This window comes from Lissotriton helveticus, chromosome 3_2 (assembly GCF_964261635.1).
Source record: "Lissotriton helveticus chromosome 3_2, aLisHel1.1, whole genome shotgun sequence".
In the NCBI taxonomy this organism is placed as follows: Eukaryota; Metazoa; Chordata; class Amphibia; order Caudata; family Salamandridae; genus Lissotriton; species Lissotriton helveticus.
This window is the reverse complement of record NC_136062.1, coordinates 181,862,814-181,878,839: the sequence shown is the minus strand read 5'-3', so window position 1 is coordinate 181,878,839 and position 16,026 is coordinate 181,862,814. Positions and strand designations below refer to the sequence as shown.

The 16,026-nt window shown below is 45.0% G+C and overlaps 1 protein-coding gene across 1 annotated transcript in view; it reads right to left on the bottom strand.

Moving 5' to 3' along the window:
- The window catches only part of TRIP4 (thyroid hormone receptor interactor 4), a 624,053-nt gene extending 612,320 nt beyond the window's left edge, over positions 1-11,733 (bottom strand). The window contains exon 1 of the mRNA XM_078685000.1: positions 11,578-11,733. Within this exon, the coding sequence (XP_078541126.1) occupies positions 11,578-11,657 (80 nt within the window). The 5' untranslated portion in view covers positions 11,658-11,733. The remainder of the gene's footprint in view (positions 1-11,577) is intronic.
- Positions 11,734-16,026: the final 4,293 nt, after the last annotated feature.

Sequence of the window (16,026 nt, the reverse complement as noted above, 5' to 3'; positions counted from 1 at the left end):
TCCACATAGAGTGAAACAGCATGATCAGGGCGACAATCTTTAGCGGCAGTGACCGCGGATATGTGGAAGGACAGTGAAAATATTTCTTTATAGAGATGGATTATGGACATTCCTGGCAAGCGAATGTTGCATTTTTAACAGCAAGCATGAAACTAGCATTAGATTCGAAGTATACATTATGATGCACTGTGGGAAACGTAGTTTAGGTGCATTAATGTGGATGAGTCAGGCTTGGGGAGGAAATGGGTGGAGCAGGAAGTGGTTAAAGCGCAGGTCTGCTCACGAGAGAGATGTAATTACTTGCAGCGCGCAATGCGGTTTGAAAAGGTGAAATAATGAGCAGGTACGCTAAGCATGATATCGGGGCTTTACTTTGTTGCATAAACGTCTAAAGATGAAAGTTTGTGTTAAAGGGAGGCAAACATAGTGTAGTTCTGTTAAGAGGGTACGATGCTTAGCAAGGGAAATAGTACTTTTCAAGCCAAACCGCTTTTTCTTAGACGCCTGGTAAAGTGCAATCACTACGGATGATTAAACAGACTGTTCAGGCGGGTTAAGGGTCAACTATATTAACAGCTTTAATCGAAACTACGGACTGGAGAAATTGCATGCTTCGTACATTTATTTGATACAGCTGAACACTGAATGTTAGACTGTTTGCATCTGAAATGTTTTTTAAAGAAAAGACTGTTTTTTAAAGGAAAAACTGTAAATCAGATATTGATACTACTTTTAATTGTCCATTCACAGCTACCCCTGACGAAGGGCTGTATTTTAGCCCGAAATGCATTGGGTTTTGAAAATGAAATTAAAGAATGCTGCTCTGAATCAATCAGTGTATTAGGATCTTATTTCCAAAAGAAGTCTGGATGGACGCATGGAAGTATGAGAAGTTTCTGAAATGCAGAACGTTAAATATGTGGATTTGATGAATATGATGAACAACAGAATGACGAACATTAATGATGAATCAGAATAAATTGAGAAAAGGTCAAATGGTTTAAAATTGAGTTGGATATGGTATCCTCACAAAAAGCAGTGCACCTGGGAGTGGAGCGTGCAAACACGCGCTCCCCACATGTCTTTACTTAGTATTGGTGCATTTGGGCTTGCACGATCCAGGGACGCACGCAACTGGACAAAAATGCTTTCAGATTAAATAAAGTTCAAATAATAGGAGAAATGGAGTGCAGACCACCCTTATAATGTTCATATATATATTTGCCCTCCCGTTGGTCGTCGCACCCGGCAACAGTGAAAATGGAGAATACGTTGAACGAATATTCGGGTCTCCACATAGAGTGAAACAGCATGATCAGGGCGACAATCTTTAGCGGCGGTGACCGCGGATATGTGGAAGGACAGTGAAAATATTTCTTTATAGAGATGGATTATGGACATTCCTGGCAAGCGAATGTTGCATTTTTAACAGCAAGCATGAAACTAGCATTAGATTCGAAGTATACATTATGATGCACTGTGGGAAACGTAGTTTAGGTGCATTAATGTGGATGAGTCAGGCTTGGGGAGGAAATGGGTGGAGCAGGAAGTGGTTAAAGCGCAGGTCTGCTCACGAGAGAGATGTAATTACTTGCAGCGCGCAATGCGGTTTGAAAAGGTGAAATAATGAGCAGGTACGCTAAGCATGATATCGGGGCTTTACTTTGTTGCATAAACGTCTAAAGATGAAAGTTTGTGTTAAAGGGAGGCAAACATAGTGTAGTTCTGTTAAGAGGGTACGATGCTTAGCAAGGGAAATAGTACTTTTCAAGCCAAACCGCTTTTTCTTAGACGCCTGGTAAAGTGCAATCACTACGGATGATTAAACAGACTGTTCAGGCGGGTTAAGGGTCAACTATATTAACAGCTTTAATCGAAACTACGGACTGGAGAAATTGCATGCTTCGTACATTTATTTGATACAGCTGAACACTGAATGTTAGACTGTTTGCATCTGAAATGTTTTTTAAAGAAAAGACTGTTTTTTAAAGGAAAAACTGTAAATCAGATATTCATACTACTTTTAATTGTCCATTCACAGCTACCCCTGACGAAGGGCTGTATTTTAGCCCGAAATGCATTGGGTTTTGAAAATGAAATTAAAGAATGCTGCTCTGAATCAATCAGTGTATTAGGATCTTATTTCCAAAAGAAGTCTGGATGGACGCATGGAAGTATGAGAAGTTTCTGAAATGCAGAACGTTAAATATGTGGATTTGATGAATATGATGAACAACAGAATGACGAACATTAATGATGAATCAAAATAAATTGAGAAAAGGTCAAATGGTTTAAAATTGAGTTGGATATGGTATCCTCACAAAAAGCAGTGCACCTGGGAGTGGAGCGTGCAAACACGCGCTCCCCACATGTCTCCACACTCACAATAGGCCATGATTCAGACGTCTGAAGTCGAAGCTGAAGGTATTAAACGTTTCTCACACTGCCTGTCAGTAGGTTATAAAGGTGTTCAAAATACATGTGCATTCTAGGCCTATCTCCAGAACCCTCAGAGCAATAGTTATGTGTGCCAATTATAAATATGATTCCATGTGAAAGTGTGTGATGGAGGTACACAGCTGTTGTAAATACTGGCAGGACAAAAGTAAAAGAAATGCTTGCAGGCGAGTGGGTGTGTTGTGTGTGTGTGTGGATGGAGTAGTGAAGGAGATGCAAGGATATATGTGCAGGAGACAGTAAAAAGAGGATGCTGAAAAGGAAAGAGATGCAGTGTTAAATATGAAAATGGAGGATAGCAGTAGCATGTGGGGAGCAAAATTGCAAAACTGTCTAAAAGAGCAAGGGACTGCAGAGGAATGTGGGCAAAGTCAATAGGTCTGACTTGTTTTAGGTACACACACTGTATAGTGTGATACATTTGGATGCCATAACAGGAAAGGGAGGCATCAAATTACTATGGGAATCAGGCGTGCAACGGACATTGAGCTCACAGGGCTTCAGCCCCACCCTCTATCCACTCCCCCCATCCTTTCCCCCTCCCAGACAACATCCCAGGCACACACAGCCGCACCTGAGTACTGTACTTCACAGGTCTTTAAAAGACCATTTACGTGTTAACAAGGCTTTGTTGTTCTTCACCCCTTCTTAGAGTCCCTGCATCTTCACTCGAATGGTTACTGAAAGAACTAGCCTCCACACTCCCAACATTTTTTTAGCCCCCCCCCCCCCCCGATTTTTCACTCTAGTTGCGCCGATGGGAATGTGGTGTTTAGGCGAGCGGTGTGCTACGTGACGCGCCCCGCGCTTATTGCTTGTGGGCTCCAACCGAGACAAACTGCAACATGTGCATTTTCATTCTTGGTATATTTCAAATATGTATTGATTCGCCTGGCCTGTGCCAGCAGGGATCGGTTGGTAAAGATTCCATCTGACAGTGTAAACAAATTGGAGTAACTCCAATTTGTTTACTGTTTTCATTTGGTTTTTCCAAATAGGAGGTAAAGAGGGGTGTACTTCCTGGTTTTGAGCACCATCATCATACTAGTAGTAAAAAAGCTTTATTCGATTTTAAGACAAGGTAAAATCATAAAAGCAACAATCATAGGTTACAGTTTCAAACTCAGTCATATAAATAGAGTTAAAATAATATTAAACAATTTATGAGCATTGACAAAATAAAGTCTTTTATAACTACAGTTATTTGAATAAAAGGTTTGGATTTCGCCGACTAGTTGTGTGATAAACATAGGTGCTTTAAATACTTCGGATTCCAGTCAAGAAATTTTAATAAAACACTGGAACTATAATTGATCATGTGTACCCCGTATTTTCAAACAGTTTTTAAGAAACATAGCTATACATTTGACATTTGAGGCTGTTTCTAAATGCTGTAATGCAAAAAGTGCAGGGCGGCATCTTCTCAGGCCCTGAGATAACAATATTGGAATAATCCAGCGTTTGCGTGGTAGGTCATAGAATTTACAGAACAGAAAAACATGGATATCGGACTGTTCAGAGATACCATCACAAGGACACCTGATAATTGTAGAGGACCAATCTTGTCTCCTTGGAAATGTAACCAAACGGAAAAACATATTGAGCCTAAACCGAGTCAACAGATATTTTTCATAATTGGTCAGGCAAAAGGTGAGATACGGTTGGATGCCCTGAGTACATTGAATAGTTAAACTGTGTCGGTTTGAAACTTTATTAATTTCATGGGCTTGGCGTAGTTCCCTTAAATGTGACAAACATGACAATCTCAAGGTCTTTCTTGCTATAGTAGTTAGTTTTGCGGGTTCTTTAAAATATATTATAAGATCCAGATCCTTGAGAAAGTTATGTACAAAGGACAGCCACGGAATATCTGACCAGTTGTCTAGGCCCAAACAATCTAAAATTAGCACACGAGTTAGGCTACATTGTTCCTGTGTCCAGATACGGTGCCACAGTAATATTGGCTGAATTTTTATATAATCAGCAATATGATCCATGCCCAATTCGACATGACAAGCAAACGTTGGAGAGCACTGTGGAACGGCCAACAAATAACGAATAAAAGTGTTCTCTACCCTCTGCAAGATGTCCACGGGTACATAGCCCCACACCCCAGCACCGTAGACAGCTACGCTGTGACACTTAGCATAGTATATTTGCATAAGTTCTTTTGGCGGAGGCTACCCTATTTTACGTGCGAAAGCAATTAGGGCAGATGTAGCTCTTAAAAATAAAAGATGCCTACTAACGGTGGCCGGTTTCCAAGAAGATGTATTATCAAATAAAATACCTAGGTAAGGGTATGTCTTAGTGCAGTCCAACTTAGTTTCTTTAATAAATATCGTTTTTTTCTTGGCTGTCTTTTTACCAAAATGCATAGCCAAAGTTTTTTTAATGTTGACCATTAAATCCAGTGAAGCCATGAATTTACAGTAGGAGTTTAACTGGATCTGAAGTTGTAATGGGGTTCGCGCCATGATCACCGCGTCGCCCGCGTAAAGTAACGCAGGAATGGGACGACGGGCGATTGCTGGTAGGTCCTGACTCCCCTCTAGCATGGCCTTCTCGAGGCCGTTAGTATAGAGGTTAAATAAGAAGGGAGCCAGGACACACCCCTGTCTAACCCCCTTTGTAACTGCGAAGGGGAGAGTAAGCTCCCCGTTCACCCCAAATCTCACCCTGGCCGATGCCCCCAAGTACAGCTCGCGTAGGAAGTATATTATCAGGGGGTCTACGCCCAGTTCTGTTAGGATTGACCACAGCCTTGAATGTGAGACACAGTCAAAGGCTGCGGTCAAATCCACATAGACCAGGTGGAGATTGCCTTTCTTGGCCTGGGCGTACTTCCCAATTAGAAGGGAGAGATTCAGAGCCTGTTCCACGGTGCCCAACCCCTCCCGGAAGCCGTATTGCAGGTCTGTCATGGTTTTGTTTTCCTCAGACCAGGCCCGTAGTCTATCTAGGATCAAGCGGCCTGCAACTTTACCAAAAGAATCCAGGAGGGAGATGGGCCTGTAGCATGCCGGGTTATTACGGTCTCCCTTCTTAAAAATGGGCAACAGGATAGAAGTTGACCAAGATTTTCCAAGACCCCCTTTTAATGCTGCTTCAATTACTCTGGTCAATACAGGTGACCAGAGCTCCTGGGTATGCGTGTAAATATCTAGCGGTACGCCGTCCGGCCCGGGGGCTTTGCCAGGCTTCGAGGATGAAAGGGCATCAGTTACTTCCTCAAGGCTAAAAGATAGTTCAATAGGATAAGGTGATATATATGTACTTTCTTTAGGGTTGACACCTTAAGCTAAGAATATTTTTGAGAAGTGTGAAACCCAATCCTCTGCACTGATTGCTACCTCAATACTGGGACCAGTGTTCACATCGTTAAACAAGCATTTGCAATGCAACAGGTCTCGCATTTACATGAGTTTGAGCTAATGGCATTGTAAATGACAATGTCTTTTATTTATGTTTTGTTTTTTGAAACGTAAATAAAACTCTTTGTCATTTACAAAGCCAATAGCTTAAACTCGCGTAAATGCGAAACCTATTGCATTTCAAATGCTTGTTCTGTATTTGGAGCATGCTGCCCTGCAGACCAAGTTTGTTGTCCAGCAGGTGCATTTACCCGCTGAGCACTTGCACTGCTTTGCCACCTGCGCCCGTGAGTTATTCACCTGCATGTGAAGTAGGAATGTTAACCATACGAGTGTTGGACCCGTCACAGTCTCCACATAGTAAGTTTAACAGTTACACAATCAGTGACATTTAAGCAGGCGATCACTCTTCCCTGCAGCAGGTGAGATAACCCGCAGTGCTGCAGGCTTCATGTTATTTGCAGACTGCACGAGTCCCTGGAGTACGCTCGCTAACCTGTGAGATTTTAACGGGGTTGACAGACATCTGCAGCATGTGCATTAACCAACTGAATTGTCACTGGCATGGGAATGTCTTTCCTCTGGTACAGAAATCCACAACCTGTGGTATTGCAGCATGTGACATGTATGTTGTGCAGAGAGGTGCATGCTCGTTCACTCGCAGGTTTCTTTTCAGCTGGAAGTATTATCTGGAAGTTACTCACTATATAGAAGTACGTGCTATCTTGCTATAAACGAATTAACTACTGTCTCACTGGGATTGGGGCCTTTTGTGACCTGGGGGTGGCAGGGGGTGGAGGGAGGTCACACGATCCTTCTTGAAACAGCAGTTACACACTTGGCTTAACATGCTCCAAATACTGCACCATCACTGGTGCACAGAACCAGTAGAGATGCTCCATGTACCAGCTTTGCACCAGTGGTGAACCCTCGTGTGCCAGCAATGCGTTAGCAAAGCGCTGTCTTGTGCCAGCACTGTTTTACTGAACAGTGCATACGTGCCAGCAGGTAACCAGTGTACAGCTCCGAGCTGCTCGTGATTCACCAGTGACCACAGTTATTTTTCCATAACTGCAAGAGTGGACAGCCCCCTTGTGGCCACCGGTACAGCAGTGGACTTGGCGCTTTTCGTTGCACTGCGCAGATAGACGTCTGACACTGCTCTCTTCTGCCTGTGCTGGATGAGGGAGCATATATGTGACCGGAACTACACTTCTGGACAGCTCCCGTGTGCCAACACAGCACAAGAGGACGAATCTCTTCTGCCATCTGTCCAGCGGTGGACAGCTCCCTTGTGTCAGCACTGCACCTAGTGGACATCTCCCTTGTGTCAGCACCTCACTACTTTGCTGCTGCTGCACCTCCAGGAAGTAGGAGCTCTTAGCATAGCGCCTTATCTCACTTCAAGCTCCTTATAAGTTGCCACCATGCCTGCCGAAGTGAACAGTTTCTTTGGAGCTCCCTTGTACCTGGATTATAGTTTGTGTGTACCTCCCCTGTGGAATAGAACACCTCTTTGTGCCAGCACATCCCTAGTGGACAGCACCTTTGTGCCAGTTCATTGCTTGTGCACGTATAAGTGAAAAGCTCCTGTATTGAAGCACTGCAGCTTCTCGAAAGCCCCTTGTGCTAAATATGAAGCATCTTTGTTCCAGCACTGCGTCAGTTCCTTGTGTCAGAAGTGCGCTGTGTTCTATCTCCATTGCACTAGTGTCTCGCTAGCGCCTAGACACCTTGGGGCTTATTTGCAAGCCCCTTGCGCCACCCGTACGTCACTTTTCCCATGTTAAAAATTACGCAAAAGTGGCGCAAAGGACTTGTAAATTAGCCCCTTTGTGTTTCAGAGCGATGCTGAAAAGCTCCAGCAACCCATAAATGAACACGTCCACTGTACCAACCCGTCCCGAATGCACAAAGTTTGTGCCAGCACGACAATAGTGAGCAGTTTTATCACACCCCAGGACAACAGTTGACAGCTTCTTTTACTGGCATTTATCATCGGACAGCTATAGCCTGCCGCATCTGCAGTCGCGGTTAGTCAACAATGCTTGCATCAAAGGAGATCTCCTTGCACTAACATAGTGCCATTGCTCATTGTACCAGCGGTGTACTGTGTGAGACTCTCGTTCTTAAATGCCCACTGTGCTACTGCCAGCGCTGTACTAATACACAGCTCATTCGAGGCGCTCCGCATTGGAAAGCTGTTCTGTGTTGGACACGGCCTAGTAGGCAGCTACCAGTAGCAACGTAAGAGGATGCGGCTTAAAGGCTACAGCGGCCGACCTTTAAGCTGGAGACCCGGGTTCGAGTCAGGGGAGTCTCAAGCATAACGTGTTTCTGGGCAAATCACTTAATGTCCGGGCCCTAAACAAAAAAAAATGAATGTTTCTGACTGAGATGGAACTGGTGCTCTTGTAAAGTGCTCTGATATCTTCGGGTCTAGTTCGTGCTATAAAAAACTGCAACTATGGTGAATGCCGTCCTAGGGTAAAAGCTGCGGCAGTATACAATTCCTTTTGCGAGCACAGCAACAGTTGTCAGTTCATGTACGCAGCCCCATTGTGCTGGTACTGCAACTGCGGACAGCTCTATTGTGTTAGTTACTCAAATTGAAATCTTTTTTGTCTCAGCCCTTCTATTGTGGACGTTTCCATATTGTCAACACGGCACCGATATGGACTTTACCAAGTTTGGAAGGGCGGATCTTTGGAATTGTCAGCAAGTCAGGTATAAACATCAAAGTGATGGAATCGGACCTTTCCTGACGAAGCAAGGCTGAATGAAGAGTGGAGCATGCCCATGTGTTGTCTGGGGACAGATACATACCAATTTAAAAGCAATTCTGCTGACCTTAGACTGGGCTACCGGAATTATGCGATTTTGTGGCCTTGGTGGCGTTTCGCAATAATGATAAATGTGTCATAGTTTCCATATAATCTTTTTTCAAATAGTGTTAACATATGCAAAAAAAATGCTTGTTAATGTCGAGTAGGGTTGCGGGGGTAATTCTTCCTCCTCGCTTTCGAGTCTTCGAGCTAACTTTCTCACCTTGGGGGTGGGGGGGAGGCTGGGGGTAGCTCTAACACCCCTCACCTCCAGATACAAGCTGCAAGAGAACCGACTCAAACCAGCCAGAGAAGCTGCGGCCCCAGTAACACCTTTCCCTTCCCATAAGCTCACACTTCAGCACTGCTCACACTAGAACCTGCATACACACAGTGACCACTGATGAGTGACGAATTCTCTTCCAACTTGGAGAGGAAACGTAATTGAACAAGCGCTGAAAGGACAACAAAAGTAGCAGCCGCAACAGCAAACTGAGCTGGAATGCGATTTATTCAACTATCGCCAACCAGACGGCCAACTCGGGTTGCTACAAAAAACGAAGTTGTGACCTTCGGTAACATGACTGCTGCTTGTGCACTTATGTAACACGTTGTAACGCCTTCAGGTTGGTTTCTGGCTATATGAAACGGCAAAAATAATAAGCGCTGAAAGAACAACAAAAGTAGCAGCCGCAACAGAAAACTGAGCTGTAATGCGATTTATTCAACTAGCGCCAACACAACTAACACATCTGATACAAAGTATACGCCACGAACAGACTGTGTGAGCGCCATAGCCGGACAAGAACAAACAAGAACACAAACAGCTATCGCCACGCGTGTAACAGTCGGGTGCAGTTGGTGTACACGGACATGGACGACTAAAAACCATTTAAACCGTTCACGTTGCAAGCGAAGACATGATACACAATCCTAGCTGCCGCTTTCCCATCATCATATAGTCTTTGCGCTAGAATGGACAACATCATGTTGCATGCTGGTATTCGTAGTTTCATTCTGAAATCATTCGAAAATCCCGACTCAAAGTGCTGGTGGAGTATGACATCACACACGGCCTGGGGTCACCTGACACCTTTGTTGCGCCTGGTTTCCTTTCTTTTGTGCCTACTGCCGCCATGACCGCTGCACTGCCACTTCTTTACGGAGCTTGCCATCTACATTTCTGTCTGCCCCTTTAATCACACGCCAGCTTATATAAACAAGGAACAGAATGTAATACATCCGGGGGGAGGCCGCTGGAGCGTTTCCGGGTCAGCAGAGGCAGCTGCTACAGGCAAGGGGTGCGCTGGGGACGCGGCGTCAGCTTCCACTCTGTTTCGGCGCATGGCTGTTGGGTGCCGTTTGAATTATGCAACCCAGGCCAGGCGATGCGGCGGAGATACGGGGAGTCACGACAAAAGAGCCAGGTGAGTGGGGGGTGGCTGCGTGCATGTGTGTGTGTGTGTGCAGAGGGGTGGGGGCTGGCTGTGTCTGTGCGCCGTTAATGCATGCGAGCGAAGCGAAAGCAGGGGCTGTGAGTTCGTCTGCGCAAGCGCGTCTCAGAAGCGCGCTCCCGCGGTCAAAACTGAGACTGCAAAAGCGCGCGTCTGACTCTTGTCTACATTCCCCAAAACGGCTCACAATAATTGTCGAAGCAGACAGCAATCAATGCTTCGCATTGAATGCAGGTCTGCTCGACCTAAAAAGGGTGAGTTGACCACTTTCCAAAACATTAAACTATCCTTTCTATTACAGCTCTCGTGGAGCTTCAGCCACAGATCTTTTTTCTTTTCCCTCCTACATTCCTTTTTCGCCCAATTATAGAGCTTTCTCAGCTTCCTGATTTCAATCTGATCCCTCACGGGTTTGTGTAAAGCTATTTTTAGGGTCGATAGGGCTCTACGACATTCCGAATTAAACCATCCTTTTACCTGTGAACCATTCTGCTATCATCATACTAAATTAGCCAATTGTAATAGCTAGGTGCAAGTTTGTTTGCCTCAACCCCTATTTTTTCTTGTTTCTCCATCTGACAGTGCCAGTTTATTCTGGGATCTGAGCCGGTGGTCACTGCACGTCGTGGTTGAAATTACCTGGAAATAAAGCTAGTTCATATCAATGCCTGGCTCCAGCATAGTTTATCACAAAGAAGTACAAGTTTTTAGCTTACTTGTTTTAAACCGAGGCCTTATTTACAAAGGCTATCCTTTTGGAAAGAATTCATAGCTACACTTCCTCGGCCACGCCCCTTTTAGCGATTCACACACTCCCCTCTTCTGATCCCAATGAAAGCCTGGTTTAGCACCTGAAAACGAGTGTATTGTCAATAGGTGTATTCTGCGATAGGTAGGCTCCTTGGTCTCACCCACTGCTGGTCAGTCTCAGCTTTTCAATTAACTTAATTTGTGTGCACAGTGCCATACATTGAAAATATGTTTCTGATCAACACAGTGCATTCAATTTTGCTTCAAAGACCTCATTCTCAGAACACCAGCCATCCGGGACTAATAGTTCATAAAGTTAAGCACTGCAGACACTACAGGTGCCCGTGCCAAATAAAATCCCGGCTCTGCTAATCAACATTCAACATGCCGAGATGGATACAATGAATATGAAACTATCGCCTTTACACTCACTCAAAACTATAATAATAGGATGCGCATTTCTCTTTGAATAACATATTCATCGTATCGTCTATAAAGCACACCAAATGTAATATTAGTTCACCAACTTGAAAAATTATATGTAAAACCGTCAAATGTAGACAATCATATAATGATGTAGTGGGGTTGGTCTGTAGACATTACAGTACGTGAGCCGTTCCTCTAGTGATTACAGGCTACCACACACAATCTAGGTGCTCATCGAGTCCGGCCAGAGAGGCACGGGCAGTACTTTGCCTACGAGCACCTAATACTCACTGCACTATGTCCTCGCTGACGTCCAGACCGAAGTTACTCTTGAGTTGCGCCCGGCACCAGCTCACCAGGGACTCCGCCATCTTTGGAAAGGATGACAGCTACCAACTAAGCCTAGACAACCTAGACGCTCCAGAAGACTACGGACACCGACGACGGACAAAAGGTAAACTGTGCAAATAGGCAGAGACAACAGACTGCCGGTCTCAGCCTGTGTACAGCTCAGAGCTCTAGTATGCTGACCTGGCAATAGAATATGCCAGGAGTGGGCGCAACTGTCAGTACATGACGAAAGAGATTTAGAAACCTTACATTTCCTATGCATGGGGCTGTCTTTGAGGGCGAAAATTAACTTAGTCTATGCTGTTACTGTTTTAGAAGCAAGGGAAGACCCGAGACAGTGGCTTTATCTTTCGTTCTTTATTTACGCAATTGTTTATAGTGCAAACACCACCCAAATTAAAGCAGTTTAACACAAAATCAACGTTACATATGATAGTGAAAATCGATGAAAAAATCGATTATTACATTTAGTGGTTCCAAATGTGTGCCCCGCTGCACCCATGTGCGCCATCAAAACTATCTTGGGTCGCCCTGCACCAAGGGTTTCTGATTTTCGGTTTCAAGTGATAATTGCAGGTTAACTTGTTTTTTGTATCACGGAAATGTGAGGCTTTCAGTAAAAACAGAAAACCTTTAAGATTTTCCACTAGATGGCAGCAGAGCATTATCTAAAAAGAGTGAAGAAGGTAATATTGGTAGTCGCGCCTGCCTGCAGCAGCGTTACCTGCTATGACCTGCATTTCAGCAAAGGGAGAGATGGAAGCCTCACTGCTGCCGTTTAGAATGTGAGAGAAATACGGGGAAGGGAGCACAGGGCTCCGTCCGATAGCGATCATGAAACTTGGTGCCCAGAGGCTCCCGCTGCCATTCTTCTACTTTAAGCAGGGGCGGCCTTAGGCATGTGCAAGCTGTGCACCTGCACAGGGCCGCCAAACCCCCGGGGCCGCTACGCCAATATATATCCTTAATATAATAATCCTCTGAGGATGGATACATATTTGCGTGGCGGCCCCTGGCAGGGATTTGGCGGCCTCCGGCTCTGTTCCACTTCCAAACACCCTGACACCCCCCCTCTTCACTGTCTTCCGCGCCTGCGTTCCTCCTGGTTCCTGATTGGCTTCTTTTTTTCCCTACCCACTGCTGGCCCGGTGGTACAGGCGTATATAACATTGCAAGCATAATGAAGAGAATTCGAATACACAAATCTGGTTATTCGAAACGAAAGAGAAAGGCGGCTCAGCAGGCTTTCGTAGCGTCACAGGAAGGAGGAATCTTCAACTTTATCACCCAAGGGAAACCTAAAGATGGAGAATCCTCCGGTCAGATTACTGCTGATGCACTAGGTAAAACAGGCGCTGACGACCATAAACAAGAACAAAAAAATGATGCTATCCATGAGCAGAATGATACTCGTGGCGGCCCCTGGCAGGGATGTTTCCAGGCAAAGAGGCCACCGATTCTTTCTCTGTGGGGAGCTGTGGGTCCGGGGTCCCTGTCATGGCCCTGGCACTGCAGCCATCTGTGCCAGTCCCTCACGTCGTGTGTCACAATATACCCTCCTCCTCCTAAATTTTATCGTTCTGAGACGAATTCGGAAGGGTAGGAGCAGCTGCAGGTACTGGTCATCTAACGCCTTTTCTGGACGTTTTATTAAAACACCTTCCTGAGCTCCGGAGGGCTCCGCCCCGCCCGGACGCCCTCTTCCGGGGCCCTCTACCAACGCTCCCTGCCCAGGGCCGCCATGAGCCTAGAGCTGCCCCTGCTTTAAGGCAAACAGTAACCAGCTTGCTGCTGGAGGAGGGCGGGTTCCTCAGAGTTAGGTGCATGTCTGTGGGGATGATGTCATCTACCTTATTATTCTGGGATGATCCAGGATAAGTAAAAAAGCTCTGTCCTTCCATACATGGAAAGGGCAAAGACTGATTAGCCCCAATGAGTCCCTTTATATTGGGTTACCCTCCTATTAGTACCTTGATACTCTATCCAGGATTTTTTTTTTTTGTAACCTCGGTACTACTGGTTGGAGCTGCCCTTTTTCATTGGTGATTCGCAAGGCCTGCTGACCATCATCTAGATATGAATGTATACATAACTTTGTACTAGGGAGTCCTTTCATTTGTAAAGTATGTTTTCAAAGGAAGAGATTAGTGCTGCTGTTCTTTCCTCCTTTAGCCCTGGGGTTTACCTCTCATCCTGGTTCCAGTACCTAAAAATCATCTGGTATAGAACAAGGCCTTTCTGGTCTTCTGTGGTTTAAAAGCTGTTGGAAATCCTTAACATGGAGGCTTGGAATAATGTGTTTCCACAACTAGAATTCGTTACCAGTGTGTATTGCTGTACATCCACAGCCTGCTCCATGTTGGCTCTAAGAGAAACTATGGAGTTTGCTGTATACCTGTCTGTGTTAGGTTGAACCCAGTAGTGACCCCACCTCTGTCCCCCTACACGCCCTGTAGGTAGATCATCAACCCTGGTAGGGGCTCCAATTCACACATGTTTCTCCTGTGGCATGGTCCAAACTAATTTGAAGTGAACTCACCTTCTTCAGGGATTAGACTATTCATGCCCGAGGAAGAAATTTGCTTGTAACATGAAATTGTGTACTTTTATTGTTAATGTTGATGTTGACATTGAACAGTGATCTGCTTCATAGTGTTGATACCCAAGCTGGTACCTTCAGACTGCAGGCCATAGTGTGCAAAAAAGAACAAACTAGACCCAGACCGTCTCTATTAATGCACCCAGGATCTGCAACAACATTCCTGTATCTATCAGGGCCTCACAGACCCTGCCCAGGAACAAGCTTTAGACACACTCTTTAAAGAGCACTACATCTCAATGCAGTAACAGTTCACTTCTCCCAGTACCCCATATCCCATCAATCAGTTGTTGACACTGCATGGGTCTCCACAGTGAATAAGACAGTATTATATCTATGACTATAATACCTTCATGGGCTTTATCCCAATTATTTACAGGAAGAAAAATAGTATGACTTACATCCCCCCACCTTCCCAAAAAATGTAACATAATGGAGAGCTGCAACCAACGGCCAATAGGTCAAGGGAGTTGCGTGTTGAAAACGTTTGGGAACCCAATCTGTGGTAACAAGAAACAGAACCAGGGTACAATACATCAGGGCCTCTGAAATTATGTGGCAGGAGAGGGTCAAATTATGCGTCAGGGTTGATTACATTATGCAGCAAGAAAAGGCGAATTATGCAGCATTATGCAGCACATTTTGTGATAGTATTACTTCATTATTTTGTCATTTTTAATCTTGTTAACACTGTCTGGGCATTAGTTGTACCTCATTAGTACTAGTTAAACACCCAAATATAGCAACAGGCTACAGAAAGGTGACCAGTTAACCTTTGCAAAGGGCCTTCCACTGTACAGCAACACGTGTTCCTGCGTTTTTGCTAACTGTTGAACTATTTGAGCGAGAACATTTTTTGGGGTTAAAATTTGAAGATTATGGGGCAGATGAATAATTATGTGGCAAATGTGGCAAATCTACAATTATGCGAAAATCACTGCAGCTGCTCAATCACATAATTTCAGGTGTCCCTGCAATACATACATAAACAACATTGATTAACCGTATAGGATCCAGGGTAAGAGCCAAACACGGCCAAAGTGTGTGGGGGATTAAATGGAACCAACAAGTTAGAGAAAGTAACGGGAAATATATGGCAAATGGACAGTCGCATACTTGTGAAACCTACAATTTAGATGGGAGGCCATATCGCCTAACAATTTCTGCCTGACATCCTTCAGCTTTTCATAACACCCCCAAGTGGGTGATCTTCATTCTAGGCCTATTACAATTGTCACACCTCCCATGCTTCTATTTCCTCCACTCTTTGTTGACAGAAGACACCAGAGGCTTTCTCAGTGTGTAAGTGCTGCAGTTTATTTACACTCCTGCCATGTTAGGTCATAAATCATCCCTCAGTAATCAGTCATAAAATGCTCCAAGCATGCAGGGTTGGATCATAAACTAGAACATTCTGACCCATGCCATTCATTAGCTTACATCGTCTTAGTAGAGCCATAACTTTGCCTTAGCATATCATAGGTCGTTCTTGCCCACTGCCATAAATCATCCAGTGACATCACATCGCTCCATGGCCATCTCACTTCGTGACAAGCACTGCGGCTTCTAGGCTTCTCTTGTTACCGATGTGTGGCGTTACGGACCTCTGGCCAGGCCTGAGCTGCAAGTTCCGCGTCCGCTCCGCGCTGACTTGTCATGGCCTCCTGTAGCCCCTCACCAGAGTCCCTGCTGTGAGGCATCCCAAGGACCCTGTTCAGGTAGTTCCTCCTTCAAGCTGGGTTATTCCTGGGCCTTCTATTGATGCTGTCTCTACCTGCATCGCCCCTTGC